This window comes from Armigeres subalbatus, unplaced genomic scaffold (assembly GCF_024139115.2).
Source record: "Armigeres subalbatus isolate Guangzhou_Male unplaced genomic scaffold, GZ_Asu_2 Contig491, whole genome shotgun sequence".
Classification (NCBI taxonomy): Eukaryota; Metazoa; Arthropoda; class Insecta; order Diptera; family Culicidae; genus Armigeres; species Armigeres subalbatus.
Window position 1 is genome coordinate 1 of NW_026943251.1, and position 14,624 is coordinate 14,624.

Genomic DNA, 14,624 nt, shown 5'->3' on the forward strand with positions numbered 1-14,624 from the left:
ATTATTTGATCGGAAAAACCGTGGATATGTTCGATTGTAGAAGTCATGCACCAGCTTTGCCAAATTTGGAAGATTTACTTCATTCTTTAAAAGATACGTCGATTCATCCTGAGATAAAAAAAAAACTATATGTGTCATTTATATGAATATCAAAAATGAAAAGATTCTTACCTCAGGGTCTACAATAACAGCAATTGACTTATTAGGCATATGCAGGACGTCTACTCCTAATCGCTCAGCAAAAGCGTGGTACAACTCACTGTCCATGCTCAGGAACGTCAATGTTTTGTTAAACGTACAGGACATACCTTTTATCATATCTACATAACCGCTCCCAGGGCCACCTGTCTCAGGAAAAAACACTTCACCTCCATCGAATTCGCTCAATCGTAGGAACTCACACTGTCTTCTCATACTTAGTCTTTTCAGTAACTTAGGCCCTCGATAGTCCTGATCGGCATCAAGCATGGAAGTCACCGGCTTCCCTTCACGAACATCGTGTTTCAATGATCCGTACAATTGGCTTCGTTTTCGCTTAACGCAACTGGCTTCAATATTTCCACACTCATAAAATCTTTCATCACATTTGGCCTGATCTATATCGCAATAACCCATCCCGTCTTTCGGCGCATCTCCAAACTTCGACGAGTTCAACACATTCACAAACGATACGGCGATTGCTGATTTACTGGGAGCTCTACTGCATCCATCCTCTTCCGATTCCTCTTGTTCCTGCGCCGGATGGCGCTTTAACAGAAGTTCACACTCCTGTCTCAACTGACTATATATTTCCGCGCTAACACGTCTCTGCTCGGCTATATATTTTTTCGCCATCTCCTGCACCCAGATGTCACTTTTGCAGTTATAGTACTGCATGCCGAGTTGGCGTAGCATCATATAAGCATCGGAGGACAGCCCGTATAGCGAACGGGGCGTGAAAAAGAACAGCACTGGACCTTGATTGAAGTAAGGCGCAAGGGAAGCAGATTTGGTGGCCCCAGGAGGGGCGATCCACATCGAGACCACCTGAATTTGCTTGTTGATCCAGGTGGTCAGCTCCGGGAGAGTCCACGAATCGTTGCCGTGAAATTCCTACGAAAACAGTTTGAATAAAATCAAAGTAAGGTGGTGTCATGACGCCAACGTTGTTTACTCACTATCGTCTCGTTCCATAAATAAAGTCGAATAGCAGGTACTTCTTCAACCCCAAAAGTACTGGAAGACTCGCCCGTAACAACGCCGAAAGCCACCTCTTGGAAGGGATCTTTCTCCAGCCACTTGAGCGATGTTTGGTAAAACCGATTATATTGCTTTCGATTGCTGTTCACGTCAAGAAATGCGACAACTACCGCCTAGAAGTAACGAAATATTAAAAAAAAATAAGAATTGGAGATGTGGCATTAACATTCTCGCACTTACATCCTTCCCCGTCATGAAACTCATCAGGTCCCCGGGTCCTACCATCCTCTGGATGGGATTGATCAACGATTGCACAAACCGAGAAAGGGCTGCATTGGTCCAAACCTGATGAAACTGTACTGCCATCCCGTTCGGTTGATATGCCATCAGCACCGGCCAGGATTGCACCTTCGAGTACTGCAATCGGCACTCGCCACCTGGCTGCCAACAGTTGATGGCCGCGAAGTGAGCCTCCCGGAAGTAAAGCCTAGCCACGTGCTCGTACACCGACCGCGCATGTTGGCTTTCGGCACACCAAGGTGCATAGTAAAACACGAAGGAGAGCTCCGATTGAGATACACGGGTTTGGGTAGGCCCTAGCGCTCCCGATGGCCAGTCGTTTACGAGGGATCCTTTCGAGAAGAATGGTGCGGGTGGTGGTGCTTTCGATATTCTAGGTGGACTGGAAAAAAAAGTTTTAAACAAAACATGCTCGTGTATAGTGCATAATATTTATTAAATACTAGTCGACGCGTCGGACGTTGTCCTGCATAGTAGACGAAAATGCGCGTTGTTAACTGCTCATGCGAAATTTCCATATGAATCTTAATTTTAGTTTTTCATGATTTACTCAACTTGCATAAGAAAACTCAATTTGCATAAGAAAAATAATAATTTTCGTAGGAAAATATTAGGAGGAATGACGGCTTTGGCAGGTTTTGTTCCATTATTGTCAGGGGGCATATCAAAGAATATTGTGGCCAAATTTCATAAAATTCGGTAGACAAAAACCCCCCTGACAATAATAAAACAAAACCTGCCAAAGCCGTCTTTTCCCCTATATAAACCCGTCGGAAACGGCACGGAAAACTCCGTCGGAACTTCCGGATCGGAAGCGAACACCATCTTTGCAGGGTTGCTGTCGGGCATTCTTGCAACATGCCCTTCCCATCGTACCCTTCCGGCTTACTGGATACTGGGTTCGGCGTAGAGCTGGGTGAGCTCGTGGTTCATTCTTCGTCGCCACACACCGTCTTCTTTGCACACCACCAAAGATGGTCGTAATCACCCATCTCTCGAATACATACGTTATATAATATGTTACGTGAAAAGTATGATGGAAAAAAGGCACATATGTTTTCACGTAGCATTGACGTGTAGATTATTTTGAGTGTAGTTCTTTATTTCTCGTCCTGTAAGGAATCCCACATTAGGTGACCCCGACGCGGACGACGTAATCGTATTCGTAGAAGGGGCTACAACCCATGATTAATTTCTTTTAATAAGCTCCAATTGCGGGGGGCACCGGTTTTGATGATGTATTTACACTTGCTCTACACAGCTGTGCGAAAATAATATGGTCCCCAACATAAAATGAGCGAGAAAAACGTGTTTTATCAAACCCCCTCGGTGGGGGGCGCCTATCCGAATCAGTTTTTTTTTACGTAAACTACGTCTAAGGGGAAGACTCGGATACAGGATGACTGTCAAATTGTTGTTCGAACAACTTCACACACGTTAAAACAAAGCAGCAACCGAAGCGTTTTCTTGGGGGTGGAGTCAATGTTCGTCGAACTGCTTGACTGGTGTGTACGTTGCATAATGTAGTGCATGGTGTATAAAAAGTGATGCAGATAGGGGCATGTTTGTGCAGGCATGAGACGATCAATTGTTATCAATGCCAATGCCCTTGCTAGTAATGCAATCATCACAATGTAATTGCACAAACATATTTATATTAGAAAACGACTTTGGAAAAATGTTGAGCATTTTTTTTTGCAAACTGAAAACTAATAAGGCCGTTACACATATTTATTAAAAATTATGGTCAACGCAAGGTCAAGGTCTACTGGTCTCCGCAAAGTCAAGGGGGAGGGGGTAATCTTATTCTTCTACTGAATTGAGCGGCGTGAAAATTTGAATGCAGAGGTTTTTGGGCCGGGAAGGTTCTTAAGATGGTTCGAGACCCTCTCCTCTTTGAAACCTGGCTCCTATACAAATGAAACAGAAATTTCATCATCACTCGAGATCAAGCAAATGGAATCAAATCTGGCGTGTGGAGGTTTTGGAAGGAAAGATATGTTTCTGTGATGGTTTGCAACGCCCCCCCATTCTGGAAGGGAGGGCTCCCATACAAATGAACCAAAAATTGCTGCATAACTCGAGAACTAATCAGAGAATAAATCAATTTTAGACGAAGCAAAGTTCGTCGGGTTTGCTAGTAAAAAATAAATAATAAAATGGAAAAAAAATAAATAAAAAAAAAACTCGGATTTGTTTAAGAATGTTTTGAAAGTTCTCAAAATTTACCGGAAAATTTTTGTGTTGCCCCTCAAATTTTTATTTTTGAGCAAAACAATCCGAAGGGGGGGGGGAGAAATATTTGAAAAAAATATTTATATCGGCCTAATAATATTTTGCCCAATTAAATGCGCGCCTGAATCAGAAGGATTTAACTTTGATTCAGGAAGTGTGACTGCACTTAAGATATTTTTATAATACGTGGGTGCAATCATGCGGTACTTATTGTACACGACAAAAGCTCGAAGAACGCATACGTTCTTGAAGGGGGCTATATGAGTTACAATAGAGCTATCACCTTCTTGCTCCCTGATTCAAAAGTCTTGCAATGATGTTAATAAAATGGTTGCACGAATATTTTATCTATTTTATCCATAGTGACACTCAGTGTTGGTAGAATCATACTCAAATCTGAATCATCGAGGTTTCATGCACGAGCTAACTCGCCTGCGATTCTGTAGGGGGAGCATCGCATCGCTTCGCTCACTCACCACAAAATGATTTCTCGCGTCAAAACGCAATCGAGGCGTATGTTTTGTTTATATATTCAATTATTAGCCATTGTTTTAGACGAAAAACAGTTAATTCAATGCATTCAACAATGAAGAACACATAAATATCATGCAATGATGCAAATTGCGATTCGAATCATGAGCAAATCTCTGGGCCATGATTCTGGTGGGATTTGACTCACGCATGGTTTGAATCGCCGATGAGATTTGAGATTTTGAGATTTTACCAACACTGGTGACACTGCTAGACAGTTTTCATAGTAAATTTTTTAAACAATTGTCGTATCTAACAATTTTCATATCTTAAGATACGCTAGTTTTGTTCGATACCAGTAACAAAAGTAATCAAATGAATTTTCTAAAAATATTCATGCATGATGGCACTATAATCCTCAATGAACAAAACTGCCTTACGTAGTTTACGTTGGGCGGTTGTGTCTTGTACATAACCCTTCTGATTTTTATTTCATCTTTTCAGAAATCAAGAAGCCTTTTTTTCGATCTTTGAACTAGAATGAAGCATATTCCCCGATTCAAACCAGGCAATTTTTTGATGAACTATTGCCTTTCCATCTCTGAAGACAACATAAACTAACTAGCTGGTGTTGAAAAAAGGACATGGGAATTGAAACTTGGTGAGACAATTCCATTATATACCTGTTTGACAAATTATATTGAAACTATATGACTATATACCATAAAAAAAACCATCAGGGCACCCGATTGAAGCGATTTGGATAGGAAGAGTGGAATTGCCAACTTTCTATTGTTAACATCTCGTGGATAAAGGGCGGGCTCTTCTCCCCATATATTGGGTCAATCTGGGAAACGAGGGCTAGATTATAATATTGTATGTACGAACTTTCTTCTGGAAGGAGATTCTCTATTTATCCCGTGGATTTGCATAAGTGTCTCTGCTTATGGAACCACCCCACCCATTTTTGGCCCTTCATACAGGAGTTTGATGAAATACAAACAATAGTATAATCATGATCAAATCGTTTATCAGATATGGCCAGTGCTATCGGCAGGTGCCTTGCTACAATAGATGGTAGTATCATCATCATCATTATCATACAGCAGGGCATTGATAGCAGAATGGTAATTAAATTCGACTGTACTACGCCTTTGCTCGCAAGGCTCACTGGAGACTGTACATTTTGAATGCACTCCTTAAAATGTTCGAAAAACTTCTTTTGGAAATAAAGAAGAATTTCTGGTGAAGATTCGGAAGAACTTGTCGAAGAAATTCTTTACACAGAAAAAACGAAAATTGGCGTAATTGAATGTTATGCACTTTACTACTGAAAAGTTGTGCATATTCTTGGGAATAAAAGTTGAAAAACTTTCTATGAAAGTGTTGTGCTTGGTTTGAAAGTATTTCACGTCTGTTCTGAATATGAAATTAAAAGTTCTTCCTTTCAGCTTCAAAACTTTAGAACTGTCGAATCGATCGAAGAGATTGAACAAAAATCTTTGCTTAGATCAGATGTCAAAACAAAAATAATAACATTCATCAGTGCTAACACAGTGCCAAAACATCGGGAACAATCGGGAAACGCAATTATAAGGTAAGTCGTCATTTATTTTGAACTGTTTAAAGATTATGTCTAGAAATGCCGTACAAGAGCAGCAGTGACTAATTTCTTTTTCGTCTCGGACAGACAATCTTGCTCCATTCTGTGATTGGGATAACGAAATCAAGCGCCAAACTATTCTGCACCGGACGCCTTACCTGCAGTATATTTTATCAACATATTTGCGGAGTAAATGATGGACAACTGGAACTAAACTCCTAAACATTCATTATTATTAAAGTTTAAATATAAAATAATGTAAAATAAAGGCAAACAATTTAAAGAATCCATAAAGTTTTTATTTTCTTTCTATCATGGTTTGACAATATTAAAAACTTGTAAATGAAACTTACTATTTTTCAATTTAGAAGTATGTGTACTTTCATTTTTCGTAGTTTCGGTTTGACAGTTCTACAATCTATTTTTAAAAGTTCAAACTTTAAATTTCAGATATGGCAGCCCGTTTAGGAATCAAAAGTTAATAAACTTTTATTTTGATAATGCGCGACTCTTTAAGAAAAAGAACAAACGCAACTTTTTCTTTTAAACAAAGGTTTTTTAAATTGATTAGCGTTATTTTTTGTGTGTAGAATGTAAAAAAATATGAAAATATGAACATTTTTTCCACCGAAAATTATATGTATTTCCCACGGGACTGTTTTGAATTTTCAGACAGAATTCACATAGAATTTTTCAGGGAATTTACACTGGAGATTTTTTTTTTCATTAATAATTTGTAGCAAAATTCTCAAGCAAAACTTTTCAGAGAGAATTGTTCAAAAATCATTCTGAATGTCAGCACTTTATCAGGATTGTTTGAAGTAATGTCTAAGTTTTTACAGGAAATTTCTTTACTTGATTTTTCCTGAATATCCACAAGAAATTCTTTTGAAGTTTTTTTCTTAAGATTTTTTCTTGGATTATTGTAAAAACCTGAACTTTTTTTTTTAATTGTAGATGCAGTCCACTGATGCAAAAGTGTCGGCGGCATGATGCTAAAAACCACAAGCGACGGATTTTTTTTTTTAATATTATCTTTCCATTTTTCCTTTCAATTTTTTTTGTGGAAATTGAGACTGAATCGTAACCTGTTTTTTCTTTTATTTTTTTTATGGAAATAGGATCCAAGACTAAAATGGTCAAATAACGCAGATATGCATCGGCGTTGTGAGCGACGCTGCGTTACCGGTTTTTCTCGATGCACACCTTTGTCTCTCCGTAACGCTGGGTAGACACCTTTGCGTGGTGCGTTACGGTGTAAGATTTACCACGGTCACATTGTCAGCTATAAGCAAATCCTGACCCAATGAATACCTTCCCCAATATCAAACTCCGTGGTACTTATGAGGGTGTCGCTGAGTCGGGGGCCTCTCGTTAAGTAAGTACTACATCAACACTTTCTTCCCCTCCCAAGTTACGGTGAAGATGGGCGTGGCCAGGAGTAGTAATCCTCATGCTTTTGTGATTTTTATACTAGATTGAAATCAAGGACCACACCAACCTTGATTTTTGATAGCAATCTAAGTAAGGATTTCAAAAGAAAAACATGAGTATCAGGTATCCAGTCTACGAAGTACACCATAACTATGCTATGCTATGCTTTCTCGATGCACACCTTTGTCTTTTTAACGCTGAGTTGAAAAGACGCTACGTGGGCATCAGGCCTAACATGCGCTTTGCGTTTAATGATTAAATCATGAAATTTTTATGATTTGTAATTTTTACATCGTTACTGTTATTTACCAAAAGTTTTTCGTGTAAAAAAAACCACGTGATTCGAGAGCAACAACCCCCCCCCCCCCCCTATATATGCACACGGGGTTTCTGGACGACCCCTAACTACATACATAGGAATTCCGCAATGCCTCGTTCTACTACCGGCCCTTCCAGCATTCTTTTCGCAATGTTACTTTCACTATCAGTTCGCGGACGCGGGGCTATCAGAATTTAAATTTGGATGACACCATTGGCCGCATAAAAAATCCATCGTCCGGATTGTGAAATTGCAAATCAAATTACAATTGGAACGAATGTCACTTGCGAGCAAAATTTTAAAGCAACCATCCGTGCACACTGCCTTCTCCGTTTCTGTGTTTGCAGTATTTCATCATCGAAAAAAAGATCATTAGAAAATCACTAATATTTCGGGACCCTTAGTACAGACGGCCGGTAATTAAATAAATGTATGCCACAAATAACACAGCTAGCATAGATGGAGGTACAGTTATCGGATAACAGAGAAGCATGGAATTCAACATCTCTGGGACAAGGAATCAATCATCATCCCTCTACGCAGTTGATTCAAAAGTATAAGATTGCTAATATCGCTCTAAATCGCGTGACCAACATCTAGTTTGCCGCACCCTGGCAGTCAAAGTACCGGTACTTAAAGTATCAAACTAATGTGGTGGACAAAACAAAACATTGTCTATAGCATGACACACAATTAACGGTCATTTAAGATATTGATATTAAGATATTAAGATATTGAAGCCAGTATTGGGAAAACATGTTTAATGTTAACAGCGCCATTACTCATTAGCACTCTAGTACTTAGGCTTCTATTATTCTCTGCGCGGAATTACTTTACTAACCATAATTATATCTAATAAGGTGGTTCAAAAAGACGATTTTGTTCCACAACGCTCATCTGATTCTGTATCATGTTCTGAGTGATATCCAAAATATTGAGCTGATTTGGATAAAAACTGAATAAGCACAAACCGTTTCAAGTTTGCATGCAAATTAGTATGGGGATAATTTTTTTTTTTTCATTATACATACTGATTATGGCGCTTCCTCATTAGGCGCAGGTTAAAAGAAAACCTACATAGCTGAAAGAGCCTTCATTCAGTGAAAACCGTATCTTAATTAATCGTTCCAATACTTAGTAATCGACTTTGATCTATACCGAAGTTTTCTGGAGCTAAATGCGTAACTACTCAACAGGCAACAATGCTGCACCTGGCGCGAAATATAGCAGAGACAAATTCAGGCAACTATGTTGCACTGGGGCCCTCCTTCTTCTTCTTCTTCTTCTTCTTCTTATTGGCATTACATCCCCACACTGGGACAGAGCCGCCTCGCAGCTTAGTGTTCATTAAGCACTTCCACAGTTATTAACTGCGAGGTTTCTAAGCCATGTTACCATTTTTGCATTCGTATATCATGAGGCTAACACGATGATACTTTTATGCCCAGGGAAGTCGAGACAATTTCCAATCCGAAAATTGCCTAGACAGGCACCGGGAATCGAACCCAGCCACCCTCAGCATGGTCTTGCTTTGTAGCTGCGCGTCTTACGCACGGCTAAGGAGGGCCCTCCTTAGCTTAGCGGTAAGACGCGCGGCTACAAAGCAAGACCATGCTGAGGTTGGGTTCTGGTTGGGTTCGATTCCCGGTACCGGTGTAGACAATTTTCAGATTGGAAACGGTCTCGACTTCCCTGCACTCTGAAAAATCTTCACGTCATATTTACCTGAAAACAAATGTGGTTCTCATCCACCCTACTTTTCACGTAAGAGTGACCTGAATGACAAGTAACCTGAACAAAATTTAGTTTCCTTGAGTTACGTGATTTATCCGGTGACTCTGACTGGATCTTCCAGTACTTATGACGTGAAGCATGAAAGTAGTTACGTGTTTTATCAGGTGAACCTGACGTGATTTGTACGTACTGGTTACGTGAAATTTTAGTGAAATCTACAAGACAGCAGGTAACCACTACATGTTTTAAAATGTATTGCAATATATAGTGAAATGAACTGAACAGGGACTGCCCATAAAAGGGAAGCTTTTTCGCGTTATTGACAGGGAATGCCGTCATTTTGTCATTGCGCGTTGGAGTTATCACAGAAATACTGTTGAAGAAAAACGATGTAATCGGCGGATGTTGAATTAAATTTATCAGATTTGTTGAGAAATTATGTCAATGAGAATCGCTGAAAATTTGAAACTAGTTGCTTGCTCGAAAATTGCTAATATTGCCGCTGTTAATTAACCAAAAAGTAGTGGAAAAAAAAGTTATGGCCTAGGTCATAAACTTTATATTTACGCGACCGGAAAACTGTAGCTCTAGACTTCCATGCAGCTTCCTTTTCTTTTTCACATAATTTTTCAACGAATCTAATAAATTTTATCCAACCTCCGTTGCTTTTTGTTCAAAGAGGAGAAATGCAGGCACGGAAAATATCCGCCTAGATGCACCTGAAATATCACTTACCTCCGCCCGCGAAGTATCATCATGTTTAGGTTATGTATTATTAATGTTTGAGGTTTTGGCTTTCAGTCTTTTGGGATCAAAAACGGGGTTTTATGTTTTCATCCGACGTTTCGGACACATGTATTGTGCCTTTTTCAAGGAGTTAACTATGATCCGTTTTATTGTCACATTAGCCCTCAGCATAGGACCTATTTGTCACCACAATTCGTTTGCCCTGTCTTGTGTGAGGTAGGGCGGAAAATTTGAATTGACCCGGCTCGCAGAAACTTTTTGGTGCACTTTTCTGTTTGGCGCCACGAGTAAAAGTGACATTTTTGAGTATATTTTTGGCATTTTTTGCATAGTATTTATAACAGCGCTTGTAGTTCGGATCTCGAACTATCAATCCAGCAGTAAACATTCTTGAAAATATTCCTGGAACACCGCTAAATATTCCAAAAGGTCGTTTTGCCCCGGGGGTGCATATTACCCCAGTTACCCCTATGGGGAAATTTATTTTTTCATTATACTGTTAATGATGTTTCCCCATTAAGCGCAGGTTAAAAGAAACCCTACATAGCTAAAAGGAATACTCAACAGTAATTAGTAAAAACCGCGTCTCAATTAATCGTTCCAATAATTAGTAATCGAATTTAATCTATACCGTGGTTTCCTAATTGCATAACTCATCAACAGGCAACATTGCTGCTCGTGGCGCGAAAGATAGCACACACAAATTCAGGCTACTATGTTGCACTGCACATTTCAGTGATGCCCTCAAAGAAGTTTAACGATCATGACTAAAGATTCGCAACTTGTCTTAAAATCGATTACTAATTATTGGGACGATTAATCAACATGCGGTTTTCGTTGGGTGAAAGCTCTTGAGTATCCCTTTTAGCTATGTAGGTTTTCTTTTAACCTGCGCTTAATGGGGAAACGTCGTTAACAGTATAATGAAAAAATAAATTTCCCCATACTAATTTGCATGTAAACTTGCAACGGCTGGTGCTAAACCAGTTTTAATCCAAATGAGCTCAAATTTTCAGAGGACACTCAGAATATGGTAAAGAATCAGATGAGCACTGTGGAGCAAAATCGATTTTTTGAACCACCCTAGTATCCATACGTAAACATACGTGTTTACGTGTGCACGTTTCTGTGATGCGCTCGAAATAGTTCAACGATTATGACTAAAGATTTACAACCTGTAATGAAATCGATTACTAATTATTGGGGCGCCTAATCAAGGTATATTTTCGTTGAGTATTGCTTTTAGCTATATAGGTTTTTTTTATCTGGGCTTAATGGAGAAGCGACATAATGAGTAAAATGAAAAAAATAAATTTCCCCATACTAATTTGCATGCAAACTTAAAACGGCTTGTGCTAGGAACAGTGAATCAATATTCGAGCAACACCTAACAATATAGGGTATGATGGGGCAAGATGGGTCGCCTAAGGCGAACCTTGAATATCACAAAGCAGAAACATTTTAATTCAACTTTTCAACATGGATCTATAAAAATAGGTCATAATCTGTAATCCAAGGGTATGAAATAACAAAAACTCCACTGTTTATTCCAGTAGAAGTCTATTTTGTTGTCAATCAAAATATGGCGGGGTAAGATGGGTCAAACAGCGAGGCAAGATGGGTCACCTTTAAATACTGCGATTAATATTGTTTTTATTCCCAATATTGAATTACACACAGATAGATAGCTTTATTGCCAATGATTATATTGAATAAAAAATAATTTTTAAGCCATGGATGAAGAAATGGCTCTACATTTAAAAATGTCTGCAAATTCTTATGAAAACAAACCGTCTATGTATTGCTTTCTTAAAACAAAAAATAGACATTTTCAATAAACAAATTAACATCATTATGTCAAAAGTAACCTTCAAATGATTAAACCAGCAATGGAAAATATGTTTTGAATACGAACTATGCCCTTCAGTATGTGCTGACCCATCTTGCCCCATTTGTAATGTTAGAATGTCTAATTTTCGATCAAATTTATTTATGTCAACGCAGTTAGTATAACATCACCTACATTACTCATAATACGTTTACTAAGTTACTAAAAATGTTTAAATTTTACATTGCTCGACGAGATTACATGTTTTATAGAAAGTGTGTTTCGCATAAGAAACAATGCTGCAAAATATTTTACCTTACCATACCCTACCAAAATAAAATTTTATCATCAAATCGAGTGATAATAAAGTAGAACCAAATTATTCCTCCTACAAAGTCATAATCACAGAGAAACAGACGTCTCACTTAGAACTAAATGCAATCAAAATCATCGTCACGAAAACATTGTCGCCCAATGCTAAACTCCCGATGTGTGGCCAAGCGGCAACCAGATGGCGGTAGTGTGCAAACGTCAAACACAAGCAAAATCGATGAAAGCGCCATCGGTGGCCGATTGACCACCTATAAAAAGTTAACGGTTTATAAAAAGGTGTACGATGAAAGATATGTTGAGTGAGACGTCTGTTTCTCTGTGTCATAATCTCCACATTAAAATGTACCCGATGCTCAAAAACGGCCCTGACCCAACTTACCCCGTGACCCATCTTGCCCCGTCTAACCCTACTCTTTATCATCAACAGAGTTTGTCAGAACCCGAACATAATATGACAAGAATGATTTGCCTTGCATGCTCTGATAGTTCCGAGAATACGACGCTAATTTTGTAATCATTGTTCGATTCTCGAATATTTCCGTATAAGCAGAAACTATGATAGCATGAAACCAAAATTTGCTCTGGAAATAATGCAAAATAACGGGATGAAAAGTTAGCAACAAGATTGTCTTCAGAAAAATATATTAAGCTCTTTTAGTGGAATGTATTAAACCGCCTAAGACGAATTAAGTACTGTCCATTTAATTCCACCAGTTAATTTTCGTTATCTTTGCAGATACGTATTTCGACCACACAGTTGTGGTCGAAATACGTATCTGCAAAGATAACGAAAATTAACTGGTGGAATTAAATGGACAGTACTTAATTCGTCTTAGAAGATTGTCTTCTTTTTTGTTGCTGACAAAAAATTCGGATCTTTGTCAATATTTTCTCAGACAAAAACAAATCTTTGTCGTTGGTTCTCTTTTGTCGCTTGTTTCGTATGCGCATTCCAGAAAAAATGATTCCCTGGCTAGGAATATTAGTTTAAATCCAAATGAGCTCAAATTTTCCAAGGATACCTACTCACAATGTATATCAGATTTAGATAAGCGTTGTGGAGAAAAAATGATTTTATGAACCACTCTAAATCTAATTATAATATAAAATACATAAATATATCCTAGAATTGTATCATTTGACTCGTTTCAGCAAATTCAATTTATTTCCACTAATATTTCCTTTCTTGTCAACTCTATCCGACACTTGTGGTACTGCATAAGCCCAGCGCCTGCATGTGGTTGAAAGCCATGTTAACGGTGAAGACTAGCTAGGTCTTCACCTAACTTAAGTGTAGATGGGAGGACGGTGTCGGCCCGGGTGAAGACTGATAAATTACAATTACAATTAAACCCTAGAGAAACGTTTTTAATAATGGATAGATGAACCTCTAAAAGTACGGCAATCATTTGCTAAGCTAACTTGATCAATACTGCAGCCTGCAGCGCAGTTAAAGAATGGTGCTCGAAAATTAATCGTATTGTGAAAAAGAATGTCAGGAAGAAAAATATATATAAAACCTGGGTCAAAACTCACCTGTTCTGAATGGACGCATATGTGGTCAGTATCAAGGCCAGGATGCACAACGCCTCCCGTCCGTAGATTATTATCATGCTGATCCGACTATACCTCCTTGTGTGATTATTGCTGCTGCCGTTCTGAGGATCCTCACTGGTTTCCTGTCCCGTATAGTGATAATTTAGTGCCAGTTCGCTCGCAGATTCTGGCTCGTGTTCCACGTCGTCGTTTGCATTGTTTTGCTTCTTGCTTTCGTCATCAACACCAATAGCACCAAGTCTGGTCAACAACGGCGTTCCGCTTGACTGCTCTTCAGCTCCCAATGCATGGCTCGGGGATGATTCTGAGGTAACCGGTTTTTCCCACGGTGCAAGACTGGAACTGATCCGACGACGGGAAGCGCGCTGTACTTCGTCTGCTTTCTTCAAGGAGCCGTGGCTGCTGCTGGTATCTTCGGCTGTTTGCTGCTCCCAGGCTGGTGTTAGTGCAGTCATAAGGAACCGCTATTTTCATTCGTCGTCTTTGGCTCTGTTTTTGCTGTCGCTGCTTACGAGGGTGCTCAACCGAGAAACAACACGTCATTACCATCAGCCCGTCCCGACGTCGTCTTGGTCGTCGTCGTCGTCTTTCAAAACACGGCCAGCAGAAGCCAGTGAAAAGGAAGGGAAACCAATCAAAACAGCATATTTTTGGGGATTTTTCGTTCCGCGTATCGCTCGACCTGGTTATCACGGAATGCTTATCACTTTCGTTTTATTCGACATTCAAAGCTCTCGCTATTAATGCACACAATCACTTCTCAATTACGGCTTTAATTCAATTAATAATCTCCGAAAAAACTATGAAAATGAAGAACGGATAAAAATTTTGACGTTTCATTTACTCCATCGTTTCACGGCACGCAGATGTGTTCGTTCTTCGTT

The 14,624-nt window shown here is 39.2% G+C and overlaps 1 protein-coding gene across 1 annotated transcript; it reads right to left on the bottom strand.

The window, feature by feature from the left end:
• Nucleotides 1–6: 6 nt before the first annotated feature.
• LOC134204266 (thioredoxin domain-containing protein 11-like) lies at nucleotides 7–14,611 on the bottom strand (the record flags this gene model as incomplete). Its single annotated transcript, XM_062679091.1, has 5 exons — nucleotides 13,720–14,611; nucleotides 1,420–1,861; nucleotides 1,158–1,352; nucleotides 172–1,092; nucleotides 7–108 (listed from the first exon to the last, which is right to left on the bottom strand). Coding segments are annotated over exons 1-5 (2,136 nt in total), but the record flags the coding sequence as incomplete, so codon positions are not given.
• Between the last annotated feature and the right edge of the window lie 13 nt (nucleotides 14,612–14,624).